Consider the following 25,446-nt stretch of genomic DNA (forward strand, 5'->3'; position numbering starts at 1 on the left):
GAAGCATGAATGATGCTCTTCATGAGAAATGGCTATGGATATTTGGGGAAGAAAGAACTTATTGTGGATAGAGGTTATTGAAAACAAGTATGGGGTTTCTCCTAGTTGGTGGATTTCCGATGATAGGTTCGTGAAGAGTAGGGTGACCCTTCGGAGGGATATATTGAAGATCAGACACAAATTTGACGAGGGGATAAAGTTCAAACTTCAAAGTCCATACTGGAGATCGAATAAAGTGCTTGCATGACAAATAGTGTGAAGGTATAGTTTTTTCTATGGCGTTCGCCAATCCTTTTTGTGGTGGCTTCAAATAAGAATGATTGCTTCCAGTGGGAGGAGAGCCGGGTGTTATGGAAGATTGAGTTTAGGGGGAATTTCTTTGTCTGGAAGATTGATAGTATAGCCTTCTTGCTGAATTTTCTGGGATCCCCTAACATTAAGAAGTCAGGAAAAAAAGAGCGTTTGAATCTGGAGTTCACCTAGGGTTTTCAGTTTTCACTGTCAAATCCTTTTAACATCATCTAGTCCCTAACCTATATTTCTCTCAATTGGCCAGAGTGTGCAGCATTCCAACTCCACCTAGGGTCTACACGTTTGGGTGGAAAACAGTTCAAAAAAAGATCCAGTCGGTGGATTTCCTTCGGAGGTGCGAGTCATCAATTATAGATCACTGCTATGTACATTCAGGCAGGAGAGACTATGGATCGTATTTTTCTTTATTGCGGGGTGGCTAGAGAGATCCGGTGCCGCATTCTTGGGAGATTTGGCATTCAGTGCGTCTTTCCGGCTCGGTTGATTAATCCACTTGATTGTTGGACTTCGATCCTTCGAGGAGTAGCGGGAGAGTTTTGTGGCAAGTGGTGTTGATGGCCACGTTATGGGTAATTTGGAAGGAAAGAAATGGCAATCTTCGGAGGCTCGGTCAAAAGCTCATATGACTTGTTTATGAAAGTCATTCTTCTTACTATTGCTAGGGTAAAGATTCTCTTTCGTTTCAGGTTTACTTTTAGCACCAACTTATGGAGGTGCCGGCGAGAGATATGTGCTAATGGGGATATGAGGGAGACTGCCTCTCCCCAATGGGCTCCTCCTAATCAAGGTCTCTTGAAGTTCAACTTTGATGACTCAAGTTTGGGCAACCCAGGACCAGCCGAGGTTGGAGGAGTTTTCAAGGATGATCAAGGTTTGACAAGATGGGCTTTCTTTGGGCCAATAGGGATTGCGGACTCCAATGAAGTTGAACTAAGAGTCATCTTGCAAGGAATTAGAATCTCAGAGGAGAGGGTCCTAAGGAGGTTGATTGGTGAGGGAGACTCGCTCAATGCAATTAGATGGATGGATGGCAGCAATCCTCTTCCATGAAGATATGCCGATATATTTGAGGAGATTCAAGAGCGAGTGTGACGCAGGACAATACCTAGAATCGGGAAAATCCTACAGTCCTATTGGGATTAAGACTTTAGGACAATTTAGGGCTTACGCAGAAAATTAAAAGAGCACTTAACAACTAACCTAGGGTCGAATTAACACCTAATTAATCTATGGGCAGCAGCAATAAGGAGACTTAAATAGTATAAAAAATTGTAAAGATCTTAATTAAGCATGAACTAATCCTTATACAAATCAATCAAAGCGATAAAGATTCGTAAGATGAATTGATAATAGAAAGATTAGTCTGAAACTAGGCCTACGCATGCAACCAATTAAAAGAACTAAAAGCTAATGTAAGTACCAATGAAATAGATGTCACAGAAGCATGGAAATAATAATATCCAATGAAGAAAAACAAAAAAAATGTCCAGCAGAAGTAAAAAGCTCAAAATGGTCCAATTTTGGGTTGTAGGGGTATTTTGGTAATTTTGCAGATCTGGAATTTTGGTTTAATACTGCTGTCCAAATCCTAGGTTAAGGTTTAGAAGGTAAAAGAAAGGTTAATATAGGGTTTAGGCTCCGATTTGGTGGTAGGTTTAGAAGGAAACATATACTCACCCGAGCGGGTGTAGCTCGAAGAGAAGTGCTTTCATTCACAAGTGGTGTAATTACTCTATGAATTCTTGATCCCTTTGAGTAATCCACATAAAAAAAAGGCACCCTATGTGGGCATGTGATGCGATGAATTCTTGATCCCTTTGAGTAATCCACATAAAAAAACGCACCCCATGTGATGCGATGAGTTTCTACTACATCTTCATTTGTTTCCGGAAATATGGTTGGGGTGTATGTTGCGGGGTGGGTTTGGTGAGAGGGGAGGGGGGTTGTTGGGTGTTATAGCCCTTTTTTCCAGCCACGAGGCGTAAACACCTGTTAAAGCTCTGGATGGGTAGAGTGCACCTGCAGCTGTAAAAGGTTTTCAAACTGAGATGGGACTGGTTTTCATCCTGAGGATTCCTTTCTTTTAAAGTGAATGGTGATAGTATCAAATGTGTAGAAAAAACCAAGAAATACCTTCTCAATAAGGATCAAACACGATATGCAGCAAAACATGAAGAAAGTATGCAAAGAAACACAATCACACAAGAAAGAACACAAGGTTTACGTGGTTCGTCCATGGGAGGAGCTTTCACTATTTCGGTTCAGGGTTACAAACGTCTCTTCTTGGCCAAGAAAACACAAAGAAAACCTAGCAACCAGTAACCCTAACATGTGGCATGTATACCAATGCCACTACATCAAGAAAATTACCGAAATACCTTTAGCGAAAAACCGAAAATTAAATTTAGGAAAACCTATTTTTTCCTAAATGGCCAAGAAAACACAAAGAATACAAGACATCTGCACGAAAAAAATGGTTCAATGTCCACGAACCATGTTCTCACATACTCTTGTGCAGGTCCACTGACTCTTACAGCTCATGCAATAAACTAGAAACCAAACCACTAGCCTTCACAATAAAAGTTTATTGCACCCAATCAGGTCCTAAGTGAATATTTCTTTTTGAAAATGTCCCAAGTGAATATTTCAATGGGATATAATTGTCATGTTGATTATTCAGCCAATCGGCATGAGAAAAGTTCACCGAGCAAAAGGGCATTTCTGTCACAAAATTGCAGAGACAATCTTGGAATTATTGAAAAGCTAAAATAAATATCTACAAGATTATAGCAACAAGTTCAATTTTACCATTTGGAAACCAATGAAGGGCAAAACAAGTCCACTGGGTATTTGTAAGATTTCTAGCCTCAATTTCAAATTATGCAAATTACACACATGAAGACACATCCGTGAGTGCACGTGCATGTATGCATTAATGCATGTGTACGTGCACATCAAGTTTGTGCATATGCAAAATTGTGTGTACGAAAATTTCAGTATCTATTGTGACTTTGTTGATTGATATATACTTAGTGCCGCAAAAGGTGCTTCACATATTGGGATGGAAATGGTACTAGAACTGCTAGAATGACTATTATAATTGGTAATGGTAACAAAACCAATAAAAAAGTACTAAAATTGATCCCTGAGTTGGTAGTATATAAGATAAATGTATATGAAAGGCAGATACTGTTACATGGACAGACTCAAGCCCTATTACCACTGGGGCCACAAAAATATACAGATATTTAATGATTCAAAATAAATAAGTTAGGAGATGAAACTAAGAAATCATTGTGACAAAATGATTCCATGATTTCTCAAACTCGAAATATACACGAATATGCTGTTTGGTCTTCTTGTTGATGCACAAGAATAGCAAGATTTATACAATTAAACGAAGGTGCCGACTGCCTGACCACCAAAGAAGCATATACTAAAAAGAAAATACATATCAATAAAGATATCTATAATGTCAGTGATAATGCAAACTTTACTAAAATGTGAAACCAAAATGGCAGAGCATAAAATGAAATGACACTTCCACTAACCAGTTACCCCAAATGCATAGAAAAATATGGACAACCCATGAAGAAAATAAAATGTTAAATATATGCCAATCTTAAGGATCTTGAACTATGCTGAATGTGGTACTGACCTTTTCAGGTGGGAGATCTATCCCCAGATTTCCACGAGAAAGAATTATGCCATCCGCCTCTTGTAGGATCTCATCAAAATGTTGCAAACCCTGCAAGTATGGTAAGAAACTGCTAACACTGGTCTTGAAAATTAAAGTTCGATTTGCTCGGCTTCACCAAATTAAATAGGATAATTTTTAAACCAAAACCAAGGTTTTAAATTTCAGCCGAAATTTCAGATTTTGGCTGGGACCAAAAACGAAATTTCCAAAACCCGAAATTTCAGTAATTTCTCAATTTTCGGAAATTTCAGAAAAAAGATTTTTTTTCACAATTTTACTAATTTTCCAAAATTTGGCCCGAAATTGCCGAAACTGAAACCGAAATTTAAAACATATGTAGCAAGAAAACTGTTAACACTAGTATCCCTCTGCACGCATGGGTTGCTTCAACGGTGGAAACTATAGGGAATCTTTTTGGTAAAGTATTGGAAACCAAAATGGAAGGCAACCACCAGCATTGTATGAGCTTCGTTTCGGCCAAGATTCTAGCCCCCAAGTGGCATTTCCATGCTTCGTGTTAAAATTAGAATTATGGATAATGTTTACTCCATTGGGATTGAGATCCAAGGAAAAGTTAATAATAAAATTAGCGGCCATTTCTCTGAAAATCCTAGTTCCTTGGGATGTGATGGTTTGGGCATTATGCCGTCGATATGGGGCTCTCCGACGATTGATGATGTGCCATTGGTCCCGGACTAATTCAAAATTCAAATCCAAGGTTGGCGCTAAAAAAGAGCTCGAAAAAGGCGACAAGGGACCTGCTGCTAGGAGTGTTGGTCAGTCTTCTGTGCCCCTGGTGGGGCTAGAGAAGAGTAAGCCATTTGACTCTGCAGTCCCTAGACGGAAAGTTGTTTGGTCGGACTTACCCAATAAGGATAGAAATAAAGGTGCTTTCTCTCCAAAAGCAAGGAACACCTTCCTTAATCATGGCCTAAATTTTAATGCTATGGTGGTAAGATCAGGCAATAACCTCCTCGCACGTATTGTTGAGAAACTTTTGAAAGCATCTTTAGTAGAGTCAAAAAGGAAAAATAGTAGACTCTTAAATTTCCTCAAGTAGCGTTTAGATGTTTGGTCGCATTTGCGCCTCTATATTGCTTATCGGCATCTCCTGAAGGAACCCCTAGTCTTCAGTTGTTTTCTCCTCTGGGCGATTCCTTGGGTTCCTGGTTGATCTTAGTTCTGGTTTTAATCAAAGTCCTTTGAATATGGAGGATTTAGGAGATTCTTGTAGTAATTCCACCTCCTCGGATGGGAGAAGGAGGCGTTTATCTTCAGAGGTAATGGTTCTTGAAGACATTCTCAGAAGGATTTAAGCGATGTCTTTTGATGAAGAAAAGGCCGCGATTATGGACCCTTTGCCCAAAGAGATAGCCGATGATTTGCTTCGGAAGCAGTGGGACATTTTTAGACTTGAAGCTCAAGATTGCCTGTTTACCTAAACGCGTCTTACTGGGTCAAGTGAAATAAGGGTAACCCAATTGCCTCTTTTTGCGCATCCTTTCTTTAAATTCCTTTTGGCTGAAGAAAGGGATTGGAGGAGGCTTAATTGGGAAGCTAACAAAATCGTCGGTTTCCGGCAAGTGGAGGAGAGGATTGCTGAAAGAAAAACGCCAAGCCGTCTAGAGCGGGTTCCGGAGGAGCTTCTCTTAGAAATGCCGGATTTCCAAATCCAGCATATCTTGGACGAACTGGAGAAGGGTGCAGCTTAGATGTCCTGGTGGGAGTGATTTTTGACTGAAAGGTACAAGGATCCCTCAGAGGTAATTGGTTTAGGTTAATCAGAATTTTGTGTAGTGGTTCAGATGAAAAGTTTTTTTTTTTTTAATTGACAAATATATTCATACCAGCAAAATTACAATGGGGGCTAGTAGTCCCAAAAGATTTACATAGTATGAATTGCCCAGGAGCATTCTCCTTGGCCCAAAAGAAAACCCATTACCCCTTACATTACCTAATAGCCTCTATTGAATCGAATCCAGGAATTGTGGGAGCCCCAAGTCAAGATCGTGACCTGCCACGTCACACCAATTTCTACACTGCAATCCGCCGGCAAATTCGATTTTCAAAAATCCCGCTCAAAGGCCCAATAGCCTCAGATGAAAAGTTTTTGGAAATGCATTGGATAAGGTAAAGAAGGCATGTCAGTAAAGAAAGGAAGGGGGTAGTTTATGTTTTCATGTCATATTTGGACAGTTTACTTTGCATTGGTCTCTGGTATGCCCGTGCCAATATACGTTAATCTCTTGTAATGCAGGCTAGGACTTCTGGTCCCGAATGCTTTCTGAGTATTAATGAATTATGTCACCTTTCAAAAAAAAATTTGCTAACACTGGTCTTGATACATAAAGTTAGATTTAAGCAGCTTCACCAAATTAAATTGGAAAAATTTTCAAACAAGAACCTATGCAGCTCACCTCTTTGTTTTCAATCTTTGCAAAAATCTGTGTTTGGCTAAGGTCACCCAACTTAGAAAGAAAATCACGAGCCTGCAATACAGCAATATGATGAAAGAGGAAACAAGTCAGCAATAGACCGTTAGTAATTAACTAAATAGATCATAAACAGGGAAGTTAAGCTCAAGCAACCAGAGTGGTTATAAAGTACAGAAGCTATTTTAGAATATATATATATATATATATATATATATATATATATATATACTAGTTAAAAAAACTCGTGCGATGCACGGGCCGACAAAGAACTGTACGGACCACATCATAGGTTGATCCAAACCGTCCATGTGATGGAACACAACATCAATAGGTTGTGCCCGTAAAATCATTTCCATAGGCTGATCCTAGCCCTCCAATCTATAGATGTTTCCATAATTAAAAAAGTATAAAGGAGAGGGGTAGGATTGAAATTATGGGGCTTCAATGGGTGCCTTTGTTAAAAAGCATAAAGGAGGGGTTAGGATTGAAAATATGTGAGTTGAATGGGTGCCTTTGTTAAAAAAAAGTCAAAAAAAGTGATGTGTAATTCTCATAGAATTTTGGGAGAAATTCAAATAATTCTTTCCTTTTCTCTTCTGCTATATATATATATATATATATATATATATATATATATATAGAGAGAGAGAGAGAGAGAGGAAAGTGTCTCTAGTCTCTCCCCTAGATAAGCTTATCTACTCCTCCCTTTAAAAAAACACAGTGGGCCCACGCTGTTTGGATGATCCAAAGCATTCATTTGATAGGTCCTAACATAAATAGGGTGTGCCCAAAAAATCAGCACCAAAGGGTCATCCTAGAACTTCGTTTTGTGGTGCCTTGTGGTACCCAGAATGGACACATATAAACGTCCACGTTTATATGCGTCCATTTTGGACACGGTGTGCCCAACAAAATGAAGTTCTAGGATGACCCTTTGGTGCTGATTTTTTGGGCACACCCTATCTATGTTAGGACCTATCAAATGAATGCTTTGGATCATCCAAACAGCGTGGGCCCACTGTGTTTTTTTAAAGGGGGGAGTAGATAAGCTTATCTAGGGGAGAGACTAGAGACACTTTCCTCATATATATATATATATATATATATATATATATATATATATATATATATATATATATATATATATATATATATATATATATTGTGTGTGTGAACCAGAAATAGGGTGGGTCCACGTTGTTTGGGTGATGCAAACCATTCATTTGATGGGCCCTAACATACATAGGGTGCTCTCAAGTGCATATAAGCTTATATGTGCTCGAGCGCCAAAAACAGTGTGGGCCCGCAAGTTTTAAGTGATCCAAAGCATTCATTTGAAAGGCACTTACATAGATTGGGTGGTGTACCAAAAATCAGCTCCTATGGATCAACCTAATTCCTAACCCATCCATTTGTGGAGGTTAAAATGGACAGATTTGTGGAAAAACAGTATTTGTCCATTTTTTACCTCCACAAATGGGTGGGTAAGGATGATCCATAGGAGCTGATTTTTGGTACACACCCTATCTATGTAAGGGCCTTTCAAATGAATGCTTTGGATCACTTTAAAAATGCGGGCCCACACTGTTTTTGGCACTCGAGCACATAAACATTTTTCCACACACACACACACACACACACACACACACATATATATATATATATATAGAGAGAGAGAGAGAGAACGGTTCCTACACATATGTGTAGATAAGTTATCTACACACTAGCTTAAAATACAGTGGGGGCCACATTATTTGGGTGATCCAAACCATTCATTTTTAAGGCCCTCACATACATAGGGTGTCCACAAAAAATCAGATCCATAGGATCATCCTAACCATTCAAACTGTGGAGGCAAAAAATGGACTAATTTGTGAAGGTTTAAAGACATCCATTTTACTTCCACAAATCGTAGGGTTGGGATGATCCTATGGATCTGATTTTTTGTAGACACCCTATCTATGTGAGGGCCTTTAAAATGGATGGCTTGGATCACCCAAACAATGTGGGCCCACACTGTATTTTAAGCTAGTGTGTAGAGAACTCTCTACACATGTGTAGGAACCGTTTTCTCATATATATATATATATATATATATATATATATATATATATATATATATATATATATATATATATATATATATAGAGAGAGAGAGAGAGAGAGAAGTGTAGCTACACGTACGGGTAGCTAACTTAGCTACTCCGTCGGCTTAAAATACAGTGGGGCCCACATTGTTTCGGTGATGCAAACCATTCATTTGATGGGCCCTCACATAAATAGGGTGAGCCCAAAAAATCAGCTCCATAGGATCATCCCAACCCTACGATTTGTGAGGCAAAAATGGACGTGTAAAAACCTTCACAAATCTGTCCATTTTTACCTCCACAGTTTGAAGGGTTGGGATGATCCAATGGAGCTGATTTTTGGGGCACACCCTATCAATGTGAGGGCCTATCAAATGAATGGTTTGGATCACCTAAACAATGTCGGCCCACTGTATCTTAAGCCGACGGAGTAGCTAGGTTAGCTACCCGTACGAGTAGCTACACTTTTCTCACACACACACACACACACACACACACACACACACATATATATATATATATATATATATATATATATATATAGAAAACGGTTCCTACACATATGTGTAGATAAGTTATCTACACACTAGCTTAAAATACATTGGGGGCCACATTATTTGGGCGATCCAAACCATTCATTTTTAAGGCCCTCACATAGATAGGGTGTCCACAAAAAATCAGATCCATAGGATCATCCTAACCATTCGAACGGTGGAGGCAAAAATTGGACTAATTTGTGAAGGTTTAAAGACATCCATTTTACCTCCACAAATCGTAGGGTTGGGATGATCCTATGGATCTGATTTTTTGCGGACACCCTATCTATGTGAGGGCCTTAAAAATGGATATATATATATATATATATATATATATATATATATGAGAAAACGGTTCCTACACATGTGTAGAGTTCTCTACACACTAGCTTAAAATACAGTGGGGGCCCACATTGTTTGGGTGATCCAAGCCATCCATTTTATATATATATATATATATATATATATATATATATATATATATGAGAAAACGGTTCCTACACATGTGTAGAGAGTTCTCTACACACTAGCTTAAAATACAGTGGGGGCCCACATTGTTTGGGTGATCCAAGCCATCCATTTTTAAGGCCCTCACATAGATAGGGTGTCCACAAAAAATCAGATCCATAGGATCATCCTAACCATTCGAACTGTGGAGGCAAAAAATGGACTAATTTGTGAAGGTTTAAAGACGTCCATTTTACCTCCACAAATCGTCGGGTTGGGATGATCCTATGGATCTGATTTTTTGTGGACACCCTATCTGTGTGAGGGCCTTTAAAATGAATGGCTTGGATCACCCAAACAATGTGGGTCCCCATTGTATTTTAAGCTAGTGTGTAGATAACTTATCTACACAAGTGTGTAGGAACCATTTATATATACACACATATACATATATGTATGTGTGTATGTGTGTGTGTATGTATGTGTGTGTGTGTGTGTGTGTGTGTATATATATATATATATATATGTGTGTGTGTGTGTGTGTGTGTGTGTGTGTGTGTGTGTGTGTGGAGGAATATTTAAGCGCACCAAAAAAATGGTGTGCTCAACACTTTCTCATATATATCCTGCCCACTTCAAATATATAATGCATAAGGGATTGAAAATGGCAACAGCAACCATGACAAACAGCTCCTTACATGGCGAACATCTTCTGCGTGTCGGGTATACGATAATGAGAGGAAGTCAATATTGTTACGAACACCCCATGTACTAATAACCTGAAATGATAAATGGAACATAAAAGGCAATGAGAAGCATCCAATAAGCAATTTGAGGAGTAGACAAAAAATATAATATTAAGAGAAAACAATCCTTTCAGCAAACTAGATCCAAGTGCCTTTAAACTCTAGTCCATATTTCAAAAAGTGCCTCGGGTGATTTAAGATAACCAAGGAGCATTCAAAATAAAACAATTCTCTAACAATTTCCTTATGCAAACATTGAATCTCATGTAAGAAATGTAAACTAGAAATTGAATCTAAACCATTTTCTTACTTGATGGGCCAATTGAACCAATGTTACCTGGAACGTGGTTCGCCGGTACGTGGTACGGGAACAGGTACGGGTACGGGGTACGATTAGTAGCCCAAAAAACGGTACGATGAGGGTAGTCTAAGTTGGTTCACTATTTGGGGTCGGGTCGCTTCGGAGCTCTAACTCGGGTCGCTCCGGTACACACACTCTCCCTTTATATATATCTATATCTATATAGCTGAAGAGAAAAGGTTGGATTTATTTGATTTATTTTTCTGTGTGTGTGTGTGTGTGTGTGTGTGTGTATATATATATATATATATAGAGAGAGAGAGAGAGACAAAAATATCTTTCCATAATCCATACTACATACATTTAATAAAAAAAACTCATGTCATACGTATTTTCCAAAAAGAAAGTTCTAGTTCCAATCCAACCCAAAATATATAAAATTTATAAGTCTCTCCCTCTCTCTATCTCAGTATACGTGCATCTCTCTCTTTCTCTCCAACGGGTCGCCATTTTTTTATCATCCTGGTCACGAACGAACAATGTTTGTGATTGTACGACCCGAGATTGCGGGTCGGAGGGCAGGATGGCGACCCCGGTAACATTAAATTGAACAATGATGGAAATGCAGCTGTTTTGGGGGAAAACAATGTAAAGCATGAATTTTGTTACGCAAATTGGGCATCAAAATACATATCAATCAGAATACAAGTTGGTATATAGACTAATATTTGTATGGTATACAAATATTAGTATGGAGATCTGAAGGTCTCTGCCCTACAACATTATGGCATGAAATCGCACATTGAGCATTACAATGACACATGCCACACAGTGTTCAGGTAAAACTCCAGCACACGAACATCAGTCAAAGCACCGGATGATGCTGTCACAATTCTTGATTCCTAGACCTATTAGACAAACTTCACAAATGCTGACAAGGATCAACCAATGAAATGATAGGCAGTGAAACACCAATGTATACTGGGTATACCGTGTTAGGAAGCACTTCACAAGAGTTGAAGTCACACCCATGGCCTATGGAATGGATGCTACAAAGTTATATTGACAAAACTTTTCTCGATTATTTCACAGACAAATTATTTTACCTTGAAGTGTGGGCCCTGCTTTAATTAAGAGTGCATTGTATGACTGCTGCTTATTTTGAAGTTCCAAACTACTATATTCAGTATGAACCATAGTCGCATAAATAATGCTTCACTTTATCAGAAAGAATATGATTTTGCAATGTTCTAAGATTTTTGCTTTCAACAAGAAATTTCACCCTAGAGGCCAGCCTTTGTTCCAAATGCTGACTTTTCTGATAATGCACGCCTATGTAATTTTGCTTTCAGCAAGAAATTTTACCCAAGAGGCACTCCTTTGTTCCAATTGCAAGTATATTAATGCAGTTTAATAAGTAGATTAATCCAATAGCAAGCATTCCTTTCATTGTTTCAATATTCTGTCCTTTTTGCTTCCACAAGAAATCAATTAATGGCTTACCATAGCTACAAAAAAAATTCAGCCTTTGGAGTAAATATAGTGAAAATACAACAGCAATTCCGGTGGAGGTCAATAAAAATTATTGAAACACCCTAAGATAAAATGCAATGACGTATGGCATTCTCAAGCTATTATCATGCTTAACTATGTCCTGCACAAATGAGAACGCCAACAAAATAAGGAATAGTCCAAAATGAGAGGGTAACCACTATATCACGGAGTAAGATGATCTACAGAAAACTGATTCACTGTGTCGCCAATAACATTAGCGATATTCCGGCATCATATGCCGTAAAAGAGAATGCATTACATAGGCAAAAGAAAACACACCACACAGTCAGGTTCAAGTTAATGGGTTCCACACATCAGTCACCTACTTCTAAGATTTTATAGTACCAAACAGAGAATTCATATAAATAAAATATTGATCTATAAGCTAAAACACCCCATGCATTTTTTGTTTGGTAAGAACTTCACAATAACAAGTCTCCAGAAATTGAAGAAGTACAAAGGAAAAAATAGTAACAACATAGATGAACGTCATGGAATTAAGATTGGAAAAGTGAGTTTTAACTTTCAAACAATCGGCCACTTACATTTTTGTCAGCATCAGTAAGCGTGGGCAAATCAATTCGAACTTGAGATGCATGCAATGTGAACAAAGATCCTGAAAGAGTAGCAGTGTTCTTTATCACACAGATCACGTCATCCCCTTCCATCTCAGCTACCTGCATTGTGAACCATCAATCCATAAAAAGCATATGGCATAAAAAACTAATATTGTAAAAAATCCAAAAAAAAACTAATGTTGTAAGATAAGTGTGATCTTACCTCCAGCCAAACAGAAGTAGTTTCACTTCCAGTGAACAGATATTGACCAATAAAAATTGTGTCTCCTTTCTTCACCGCCTGCAAAGCATAAGTTCAATTGCTGGGTTACATTCGGAGTGGTAATGGGAAAACATAATCAAGTGCATATCCAATTAGTAAACAATACTGCACCCATTTCACAAAAATTAAGAAAGAAAACTCAGACATGGCTCTAAACTATTTTGCAATAAAATTTAGTAATGGAGGAAAAACATCACAAAGAAAAAGAAAAGAAAGAAGGGAACAATATGCGGAAGCAAGAAGTATTGCAATTAGGGATGATAAAGGAACAATAATCATGTCTTACTCCGAACCGGCAGGGGAATGTGACGCAAACGAGGCTGAAGTTAAAGCTCCCCTCTTTGGCCTTCGATGGGCCCATGAGCATGTTCTCAGTCAGCTGATAGTGGAAGGCGATTCAGCCAATGTAGTAAGCTGGGCATCAAGCAAATCTTAGACCTTATAACTCTATTGAAGCCGAAGATAGAGCATCGAAGGGGATCTACAAATGAGGCGGCAGACTCTTTGGCTAAGGAGGGGGTTCTGCGGGAATCTACACTAATTGTATCATTGTTTAACACCCCCCTCCCTTTACAAGTATCCTGTAATAGGTCTTCGGAAAGCACTTCATGTAACATAAGTCGTGGGACAACTTGTCCCTGGCTAATCCTAATGAAATTAATGAAATTTCAATTTTCAAAAAAAAAAAAAAAAAGAAGAAGAAGCATTGCAACTAGTTAAATACTTAAATGCAAAGAAGGAAATCTCATAAATCAAAAGACAGTATAATAATTCTATTTCACAGCCCCAAATAGTGAAAAGATTTCCATAACCCACTGCACATTTGAGATATCAAAATGGTTGAAGCCTGGCACATGAGCTCAAGCATCTCAAAACTACCGAATGAGGTTCAATCACAGCTTTTGTCTTTCCATCCATTGGAGGTTACTTATTGAGTCTCACCTTGAATCCAAAAGTCCCAAAAGGTAGTGGCAAATGAAGGCATTACTTCAGCCCTAATCATGTCTGATAAACGAGAAAATTTGTGTAAAACACTTCCAATTCCAACATAAGAATTCAAATGCCACAATTAGGTGAATCCATACAATATAAAACAAAATCATAAATGGAAACCTTGAATATGCATAAGGACCATCACACTTAGATTTCTCCACTCATCACACTTAGATTTCTCCACTCACACATATTTGCATCAAAAAAGATCCATCCACAAGCAGGAGGAAGCTTTATGAAGCATCAATCCCTCGTCACCTGGTTGACTGCAGGAGCTCGCAACACCCCTTACTAATCAAAGGCCGAACTGCATCCCTCCACAAATCTTTCTTTCTTTCTTTTTTTGAAAAATGACATTTCATTAATACTCAAAAAGCATTCGGGACCAGAGGTCCCAGCCTGCATTACAAGAGATTAAAGTATATATTGGCACGGGCATACCTGTACCGAATATACCATACAAATAGGACGTAAAAACCAAAATTATCCCTTTCCTCCCTACACTATCATGCCTTCTTGACACTATCCATTGCATTTCCAAAGACGTTCGTCCCATACTCTTTTCCAAACCTCAATTTTCTTAACTAATAGCGATAAGAAAGACTCCTAGGCCAGAGTGCTTCCAGTAGCGAAAGACCATGGTCTCTCAAGCTAAAGCCGACCTACAACTTATTGCAACGCAACTAGAATCTTGACTTACCTACACAGGGACTAACCTCTACGAGCATTCCTTCTAACAAGTGCCCTACCTCCAGCCTATGGGACTGAAGCCCTCATCACAATTTCCACCATCTCAGTACTGACTTTCTAATTTCCTGCAACCGCTTCCTTCCCAGCCTGCCTCTAAATAATTAAATCTTGTCTGAAGTCTGCCACCAGAAGTCGAGTATACCACTCCACAACTAGCAACTTCTCCTTAAATGAAATCTTTGGAAAACAATACACACTCCCTAAAACAGAACATCTTAGCACCCTCTCAAGGTAGGTCCTTTAATCGCATAATCCGGCCTCTGTTTCAACCTCCTTAACTCTTTCTATTTTATCATCTACAACTCTGGCTTGCATTGCAAGGAACATTTCTCAAGACTTTCCTAGATTCTCCTGGTAGGCCCAAACACATCGCCAATTGCTAAGAAATCATTAAAACCTACCAATTCGGGGTGCCCAGGTTCTTGAAGAGTAGACGATACCAAAGCACCCTTACCTTTGTCACGTCTATTGGATTCATTAGACTGCTCAAATTGCTGACCATCTTCCGCCTCGGGGATACCTGGCCCCAGACCCTGGTCAGCACCCAGGGTCACGCGCTTAGTTTCCAGACTTGCAATTGCCAGTTGTTTCTCCGCTTCCCATAAACGCCTTCGAGTTTGCCTTTCCTTTTCTAAAATCTTGTTAAAAGTGGGCAAATTTTGAAGGGGAGTATGAAGCTCTTCCTCACTATTCAGGGTGACCTGGGAAGGAGACAATCCCAAGCTTTGACTTACTATTGCCCGTTCTTTCAACCATTGCTTCTTAAGAGGAGAAATAACACCTCACCAGGGGTAGGCGATTCCTTCCTCGCAAGCTTTTCATTATATTTGAGGTTTTTTAGGATCTCAAGGTCTCCATCCACCAAGGTAATTTCCCCTTTAATTACACTACTTGTATCATCTTTTCCATTCATACTTGGACTAGGGGAGTTTTGCGAAATTCGTAGGTAATGGTGGTTTCCAAAGTGAAGATTTTTCTTTCTAACTTCCTTCTTTCAATACAAACACTTAATCTTCATGTTAAGATAAGCTGCCACGGGTAGCGATGAGACGAGCGTTCTGGCCAAGACCTCTTCTGAGTTTGCATTTACCCGCACGTGTACCCTTGACATCTGAGCTCCCACCTGCCCTAAGGAACCTATTTTTTAATTTTAGGGCCTTCAACTCCTTAGCCGATTTTAAATTAAAAGAATCCACAACATCCTTTCTACCCGCCTTTCCTTTAGTGCCACGTGGAGCTGCCAAAACTGACTTTGGTGTTGTCCTTACATTCGACAGTCACAGGTCCCCTCAACTTAGCCTCCCTCTTTCTGACAAGACAGTGACAATCCCAGAGGGTCCAGGTAGGGTTGCAACTTGGATCGGGTTTTACCCGACCCGCATCAGCCCGACCCGAAAAACACATGGGACGGGTTTAGAGATCATGGGTTTTTCTAAAAGAAACCCGACCAGACCCGACCCGAGATAGTTTCTCGGGTAGGGTAGGGTTCTACAAAACCCGACCCGCCCGACCCGAGTTGCAACCCTACTTTATTGCCTACTACGAGACACTTTATTGCCTGCTATGATACACAATGGTGAAGATAATATCAATGGAGGTAAATCATATGAAATGGTCATGACATCTATTTAGACTTGATGTGGCCTCAGTCATTTGACATGGATGGTCTTATTTTTACTTATGACTATGTTTACTCTATTTGCTAGATTTATCCTCTGCTTAATATGATGGGATTTCTTTATTTACAGTTCATGTGTAATAAATGGGAAGAGCTAGGATATTAGCCTTCATCCCAGTATTCATTTTGCAGGATGAAACTTAAACTATGGGTTAGTCTCTAAAGTTAGTTAAATATTTGGTCAGAGTGGGAAGAGTAAGGATATCCGCATTGGCCCATTCAATTGTCTGTGTATCCCTGGACATACCTAGGCAGCCCAGAGTATATAATGATACGTGGTAGACACACATGTAAGAAAACTAAATAAAAACTATACAACGAGTACCAAAAATGTGCGATTTTGATTTAATACATGATAGTTTTTTTCCATAGATGCTAGTTCTCTGAGTAGATAAGACCACGGTATTATGCATCTTAGTATGGTGCTCATTTATATTGACTGTAATGAAATGACCTTCTGATAAGGCTTTTGCAAATAGATTCTTGGAGCTCTTTTGCAAATAAATTGCTTGTTCCAATGAAGAACCATTGTAGCATTTACTTTAATCTCTTTGTTCAGCACTAAAGGTGCATCGCTATTTTTTTATCCTAGTGCATTCTTTAAATCAAGTTAAAATAATGCGACGATGTGAAAAAACCCGACCCGGCCCGACCCAACCCGAGAAACTAGCTTGGGTAGGGCCGGGTTTATGAATCATGGGTTTTTTCAAAAGAAACCCAACCCGACCCGACCCCGACCCGACCCGACCCCGACCCGACCCGAGATAGTTTCTCGGGAAGGGTAGGGTTCTTCAAAACCCGACCCGCCCGACCCGAGTTGCAACCCTAGGTCCAGGAGACAGTGACATCCCTCCACAAATCTAGCAACCGGATATTTCAATTTGTTGATTCCAGTTGTGTAACCTTAGAAGCACATGGCAGGTGCGGGAGCAAGAGCGAGAGCGGGGGCGGGGAAACGTGGGGTTCCAGAAGAGTCAAAGGTCGGGAAAGACATGGGGAAGTTTATGTAATATATTTTTTATATATTTTTCAAAATTCAAGTACATCAAACAAATAGTAATTTCTACCCATCTTCAGATATATATCTTTCAAAATTTAAGTACATCAAAGAGTAGTAATTTCTAACCATCTTCATTTTTGTCTTCCCTTTCCTTGTGGCTTCTGAAGACTCCTTTATGCTTGCTCCAATTAAGTACTTTGAAGAGTTTGAGGAGTTTGATGCAAGAAAGTTGGTGACAGTAGGATTGATGGAGTAATAGGAGCAGGTTGGGAGCGTCATGGGAGTGGTTTCTGTCTCTTCAGGAACGTCCTGGGTGTGATTTCCTTCCTAAAAGCGTCGAATCGCGGTTCTAGCGCGGGAGCGGCACCCATGAGGAAGAATCTTGTTTCTAAGTGTGTAACCCAGCAACCACATCATCCTTTTTTAAATGAATTGTGAACAATTACTTTCAATCACTTTCCTCACCCATATTAGTAAGGGGGGCATCTCTCCTTCGGATCCCATCCCAGTGTCACCTTCCCAAACTCCTCTTTGATGCTTTCTCTCTATATGTAATCCAGGCGGCTGTCTTTTCTCTTCCAAAAGAGAAAAACACACCCATGGGCATTTTCAAGGACTTGTGGGACTAATGAAGTTGGATCTCTTACAGGCTTTTTCAAAAGGAAGCCCCCTTCATTGTGTTGATTCCCAATGTTGAAGTATAAATGATCAAATAGCATCAACCCTAATTGTTTAAGCTTTTGGAGTAATTGGTTGTTTCACATGGTATCAGAACCAGGGTGTGATAACTATGGTGTACCCTCGAGGATGGAGAAAATCCCTCAGGGAAGATCTCTCAGATCCCGCGTTGCTCCCCCGTGGAGAGAGGTTGTCGGAGGTTCCATGCGAAAGCAAAGATCCCACATCGGAAAAGTGAATGGATGTGGAAGGGCTTATAAGGACTTGGGCACACTCCCCTTAACGGCTAGCTTTTAAGGTTGAGTTCTACACGGGTCCCAACAAGCGGGCATTAGAGCTGCCTCACGGTAGGTCCTGGGTTCTAACCCAACAACTCCTTGATAATAAAAATCTACGTGTACGGCCAACCCCCCCAAAAAAAAAGTGGGGTCACACGTGAGTGAGAATGCTAAAGTATAAATAAACAACACCAACTCTAACAGTTTAAGCTTTTAAGTAATTGGTTGTTTGACACCCAATAAAGGTCCCAGCGACGGTCACTTCTGGCCATTTTGCCAATCCCTTATTCCAATGGCCTAATCCCAGATCTGTGAATTAACCCTGTCTTCTGAGGATCTTCGACACCTTCAAGTTTGCCATGCATGATAGCGGTGCCATTTCGCACACAGCCTCAGCCAGAATTTCAAACCAAAAACTGGTAAGGCTAAGGTCTTCCTCTGAGAGATTTGTGAAGTAACCGAAATTTCCAACAACACATTTCGGTCGAAATTTTAAACCGTATATGAAACTATGTTCCACGTCCATGGCATAACCATAGCTTCTGAGTTTGAACTGAAGGATATAATATACCATTGATGAACACATAATAGTAGGAAGGTGAAAATTCCTTAGAAGTAGTAGACACCACGTTGATTGCTCTTTGTAATATATTAAAGGGCGGATACACTAACAGCGAACAGTGGGAAACAAGCAAACAATGATTTTATAGGCTTATCCAATGTCCAAACATACTGAGGATCTTCAGATACCAGTGCATTTTTTGCAGGCATGGATGCCCGTGCCAAAGGGAATGTCCATAGAGATTCGTTGTATGTGGCGCAATCTCTGCTCCCAGCGTAATTTACTGATTTCTTTGCTTATTTTTCTTTTTCCGTTTCAAAAAAAGTCCGTCCTAACAAAAAAAATGGTTAAGGAGGATCTGTTTTTAGGTTGCATATGATACTGAGGCAAAGGTCTTGAGCTTGGTTCCTTCAACTTGGCTTTAGGTTGCATATAATACTAAGAAAACCAGCAATTTACCTATGCTGTCTCAGGACTTGGCAATGGATACTGGCTAGAATGCCCAAAATGGGATTATGGACTCTTGAGGCCCCTTACCACAGGCTTGTTGTATTCAGTGGTGTGGCAGGGATAATTCCGGATCACCTGCCTTGAAGAAGCATTCATGCTTGAAGTCTGAACTACGGATTACTAGCATGGGTGACCTTCTTGGTTTACCGATTACAAGCATTCTAAAGGTCAACCAAGCACTGAAAAATGGCCATGAAATTTTGCCTCTGATACAACCAAGCACTGAGAAATGGCCTTGACCTTTTGACTTTGATACCTCTTAGAATGCTGCCATAAAACAAAACTCTCAATGTGATAGTTGAAAGAAGGCATCTTCTCCCCTTAAGAGAACTTACTTGGGTATTGAACATCATTAATGTCCTATCTCAATTACTTCAGTCTATTTAATACACACACATACTATTTCAATAGAGATTATTAAAGATTTTCAGCAGGAGCATCGACATGGGAGAAATTCAATGCAGGAGCAAAGGAGCAATGATTCTCATAAAGAGTCTGGAAACCGGATCATCTATAAAAATACTTATGAAACAATATTATAAAGTTTCTGGAAACAGGAACATCTATAAAAATACATATGAAACAATATACAAACTTAGAAATGTTACACTTTTTTATCAAAGAAAAAGGTATAACATTCAGGATTCAGAAAAGAACAGCTAAAAAGATACAAAAGTAATCAGTTATAGGCTTATAGCAGAAGCTAATAACTGAAGCAAGAGGAGACACCAAGGTGAGAACCATATTAAATGCAACATGTTAAGAAACAATTCCTGCTCGTAATTGGTTTCCCAAATCTTATGGAGGCACGTCACATCACTAAATACTTCGCTAATTTAGATGAGTATTTAAATGAGTTTGACACTTTAAATATTGCTGGTGGGAAACTAATAACAATGCCTTGGGAATCGTTGATGAAGCTTTGCCTTTTTTACCAATAAAATGAGGAGTACAACACACTACATATTACTCCAGCGAGAGACTTTCATAAGGAACCTAGGTTACAAATTGGACAAAGATGCAATTATTTCTTATCAGCTTCACAGCAATCCATAAGGCTGGCATGATCAACTAACCAACTTCAGACCAGGGAAAGAGACCAGGCATCATCAACTAAGCTACTGATTGTGTTTCACTTTATAACCATCGAAATCAGACACATTCTAATCATATAACTAATTCCGGAGAGAAAAACAACCAGTGCGATAAAATCATAAAATAGGGTAACAGGTGGTACTGTAGCATTCCAACCATAAAAATCATCCCAGACATATGAAGTTCCTTCTTCTTGCAATTGAATTATGAGCTAATGACAATTCCATTTTCTAAGCATGTCTAAGAAGTCAGCAAATGCTGGATCCGATTATCTAAAGTGGCAGTCTTCCTCAACCCCAAAATGCTAACACACTAAGCAACCCCAAAGTTTGCCAATTTCAGCACATAAGATGACACAGGGAAAGAACACTGAACCAGGAAGTGCTACTAAATGCAAATGCAAAATGTCAAGACAAATCAAATCAATCATTGTAACCTACACAATATCCAATTACATAAAGTGGCATTCTTCCGCAACCACAAAATGCTAACTCACTAAGCAACCCCAAAGTCTAACAATTTCAGTACATAAATGCAAATGCAAAATTTCAAGACAAATCAATCCCTGTAACCTACATAATATCAAGAAATAACATAGACTACTAGAAAGCAGATTTTACAACAAAACAAAAACTGAAAATTATTCAAATTGATATGAATAAGCAGGGCAAATAGAATAAACAGAATAGAAATGAAAATTATTCAGTTCTACCATTCAAAAAAAAAAAGTAGAAGAAGCCTCTTTGGCGTGGAATTGTTAACTCAAAATATGCGGCTGGATGGGGCAATTGAGAATGCAAGGACCCTCCTTCCGGTAAAGGGTCGGGTGCTTGGAAGTCGATTTGTGCAGCTCGTCCTCTTTTTGAGTCATTGGTTAGACTACAAGTTGGAGGGAGGAGAGGGGGTGGGGGAATCCAGTTTTGGCATGACCTATGGTTAGGGGAAGATAGTCTATGCAATTCTTTCCCGTATCTTATCTATTGGCCTTGGACAGAGAGGCAGAGTGTGTGATTATTTTGGAAACAATTAGGGATGGGAGGCCCAATTGGATTATCAAGTTGAGGAAGCATTTAAAAGATCACGAAATCATCAGTTGTGCACTCCTTCTTTCACGCCTTCTTTCACTCCAGCAAGTGATTTATGTTTCCCCTTTCAGTTCGGATCAAAGAGTATGGTCCCCTAACTTATCATGTTCATTTTCCGTTCGCTCGTTCTTCCGCAAGTTGGTTGGTGGAGGTGGGGCGTCGCCCAAGTTCTCACGCATTTGGCGGTCTGCGGCGCCACTGAGGGTTGCAGCAGCCTTTGCCTGGTCAGTGGCAGATAGGCAGATAAATACATGCAATAGACTTAAGCGGCGATACTTCTCATTGACAAGTCGATGTATTCTTTGCAAGGAGCCAGAGGAGTGTATTAATCACGTATTATTACATTGTCCCTTTGCCTTCTCGATTTGGATGACCATCATTAGGAGCTTTGGAATTTCATGGGTTTTCCATCGCTCGATCAACAAAACGCTATTACATTGAAGTGGTTGCCCTTTTGGAAAGATGAGGCGTTCTCTTTGGAGCCTTGTTCCATTAGCGATCTTATGGCACATATGGGGTAAAAGAAATCGAAGGAATTTTTACGATAAAGAAAAGTACATAGGCAAGTTAGTATCAGATATCAAAGTGGATTTGGTTGCATGGGCTCGAGAGAGCAGCATATCTTCATCATACTCAACAGCTGAAATTATGCGCAACGGGTGGGCTATTCTATTGGAGAAAGAAATTAAGAGTCGTCCCGCCCCTAGGTGGCTGCCCACTCCCTCCGGGTCATTTAAATTGAATTTTGATGGGAGTGCAATAGATAAACCGGGTCCGGCGGGTATTGGTGGTTGATCCGTGATTCCGAAAGGAAGGATGTGGATGTCCTTTTCAAGCCCCGTCGGTATTTGCAACTCAAATGAGGCGGAGGCCAAAGCATTATTGTGGAGGCTTAAATGGTCGGTGGAACATTTATCTTTACCATTGATAGTGGAGTGCGATTCCTCAAATGTCATAGCTCACAATGTCAAGATAAAATTATAAAGGAAAGGCGGAGAAATAAGAATATGAAAAGGAGAATTGCTTACCTTGGCTAGTCCATCAAAATTTATTGGCAAGACCTTCGAAGATGCTTCTTGATTTTGATCTGGAGTCAGAACAACCAAGGCATCCGCTTCGAGTGAAATAGAACGCTCAATTTTATTGACAACCTGCAACTCTGGGCCCACAGTATCTAACATAACCTGAAAAAAAAAAGACATTGATATTCTCTATTATACTTGTTTTGAAGTGAAAAATAACATTGTCTTAAGTAATCAAAACAGAAAAAAATGGCTTAAAATAAGACCAATAGTAAGTAAGCAAGCGACATGCCTCATTGCTCAGAAAGAAAGAATGGACAAGGGAGGAAAAAGCACAGCCCCATCTAACATGTAGGACATCATCAAACAATTTAACTTCAAAAAATCCCATTACTAGCAGTCTAGTATTCATTCAAATGGGATATCATATAAAATATCAAAAATGAAACATTCACAGTACATGAAACAATGAACCGAATTGCAATCGGGGTCCATAAATTGGTACAACAATTAGAAGGATTTCAAAAGAAAACAAGGAATGAAAAGATCAAACTTACCGCACATAGCTTCTTAGTGCTCTTGACAGCAGTCTTCAGGTTTTCGAGTGTTTCTTGATGATAATCAGTATCTCCCCACGAAAAATCGAACCGTGCCACTGTCGCAAAGTGAATTCAAACATGATAACTCTCCACCATACCCTTCTCAAAAAAATTAATAAAAGATAAACACAAAAATGACAAACTAAGCCCTAACCTATGTCACAAATATTGTTCTCGGGAATTTCTCGACAAGGGAAAATCTCGGCATGTATTACTCTTTTTTTATTTTTTAGGGTTTATATCAGGAAAAAAACGATAAAATAAAATTATTTAAAAATTTATAAAAATATCTAAATTCAGAAAAAATATAAAATATAAAATTTCATAAAAATATCGTGATATTATCTCGGCAAATGAAAATATCGCTATATTTTTTTAAATTCTCCGGATTATTTCGAGATTTTGTCATTTTACTTTCATCAAAATATGGCGATAAAATCAATGTATTTTGAAAATATCGGAGATATTTGGGGCATGGGCCCTAACTTTGGTGAAATTATACGTGCCTAGATAGATGGGTCCCACATAGAGGAGAATAAATTAGGATTCAGCAATATCTAAATTGGCTTTAGATATTAATGTGGTTGCTAGCAATATTTTTAGTTCTTATCTGTATTAGGATACGGAGATTTGATAGGACTCTTAGCATATTCCCTAATCTTAGCATAGTAAGCTATTAGGAAGTATATTTAGGTAAGATTCTTGTTAAGTAGGAAAGTTGCATAAGATCTATGGGTTATAAATAAGTTGTAATGTTCCATTTCATCAATGAAGAAATCATCTTAGAAATTGTGTCCCTGCACAAAGGAGGACAAATCCTTCCCTCGAAATGGACCAAGAGGCCGATCTTCCCTCTAAGAAGATCAATCACGTTACGAACTGATTCGGGTTCGTAACAATTGGTATCAGAGCGGTCAATCCTACGCCATGGCTACATCTTCAGAGATTTTGGATTCGAAGCATGAAGATTTTCAGAAGATCAAAGAACTTGTTTTGGAATTGATGGAAGGACATCAACAGTTTGCGGAAGGCTTGAATAAAATCAACATGGTGATCGAGAAGTCATGCACGATAAAAAAGAAAAGACGAAACAGAAAAAAGAGGAGAAAAGAAGAATGGAGAAGTAAAAAAGAAAGTCCACGTTGATTTTCAGTATCGTCAAGTTAGACGAGTACGCTGCCGAAAAATCCGTCTTCCCTCTCAACATGTCCAACGCCATCGAGAAGATCATCATCCACGACCATCCGTGCATCAAAATCGTAATCATTTCAAAAAAGCATGGCAAAAGAGCTTTGATGAACAATGCGATGAGATCCGTTTGAAGATGGAGCTATAGCATCCCTTAATGATGACATGCGAAATGATGACTCATTGTAGGACGAAGAATAGAAGAAAGGCTCGAGGGGAAGTAAGAATAAGAAAAGGGCAAGAGAGAAGAACTTCAGAAAGTCCTACATAAGAAGACCTTATTTTTCACCAACTAGTAAGCATTTAATCTCCAACCTTGAGGACAAGGTTGATTTCAAGGCGGGTGGAATGAGACGTGCCTAGATAGATGGGTCCCACTTAGAGTGGAATAAATTAGGATTTAACAATATCTAAATTGGCTCTTGGTATTAATGTGGCTGCTGGCAATATTTTTAGCACTTATCTATATCAGGATGCGTATTCCCTAATCTTAGAATAGTAAGCTATTATTTAATTAGGAAGTAGATTTAAGTAAGATTCTTGTTAAGTCGGAAAGTTGCATAAAATCTATGGGTTATAAATAAGTTGTAATCTTTTATTTCATCGATGAAGAAATCATCTTAGAAATTGTATCTCTACACAAAGGAGGACTGATCCTTCCCTCGAAGTGAATCAAGAGGCCGATCTTCCCTCTAAGAAGATCAATCACGTTACGAACCGATTCAGGTTTATAACATGAAACGAGTACTGATCTCAAAGCAATGCAAATTTCAAACCAGGCATCGTAAAAATAACAAAGAAACTAGAAAAATGTGATGAACTAGTTGCAATTAATAGCGAAATTTTCCGAACTTTTTATAGATCTAGAAAACTTCGTCGGATTAAAAGAATATTAAATAGAAAGTTTTCAAGAGCCATACCAGACATTCCAGCCTTGAGACAGCCCGAAATCACATCTACAGATCGCGATTTGGGACCTAGCGTCCCAACGATCTTGGTCATTGCAGGAAAGAAATTCTACATAATCATCATATAGAGAGAAAAAAAATC

The 25,446-nt window shown here is 39.1% G+C and overlaps 1 protein-coding gene across 1 annotated transcript in view; it reads right to left on the bottom strand.

The window, feature by feature from the left end:
- LOC143863281 (pyruvate kinase 1, cytosolic-like) overlaps positions 1–25,446 on the bottom strand; it is a 39,654-nt gene that overhangs the window by 13,810 nt on the left and 398 nt on the right. The window contains exons 2-9 of the mRNA XM_077373968.1: positions 25,317–25,413; positions 23,167–23,264; positions 22,616–22,771; positions 12,899–12,976; positions 12,664–12,795; positions 10,216–10,296; positions 6,430–6,501; positions 3,971–4,060 (exon numbers count right to left, since the gene is read on the bottom strand). Coding sequence (XP_077230083.1) covers positions 3,971–4,060; positions 6,430–6,501; positions 10,216–10,296; positions 12,664–12,795; positions 12,899–12,976; positions 22,616–22,771; positions 23,167–23,264; positions 25,317–25,413 — 804 coding nt within the window. The remainder of the gene's footprint in view (positions 1–3,970; positions 4,061–6,429; positions 6,502–10,215; positions 10,297–12,663; positions 12,796–12,898; positions 12,977–22,615; positions 22,772–23,166; positions 23,265–25,316; positions 25,414–25,446) is intronic.

The sequence above is a fragment of the Tasmannia lanceolata genome, unplaced genomic scaffold (genome assembly GCF_043159265.1).
Source record: "Tasmannia lanceolata isolate RefF3 unplaced genomic scaffold, GAP_Taslan_0.1 ptg000044l, whole genome shotgun sequence".
NCBI classification, from domain to species: Eukaryota; Viridiplantae; Streptophyta; class Magnoliopsida; order Canellales; family Winteraceae; genus Tasmannia; species Tasmannia lanceolata.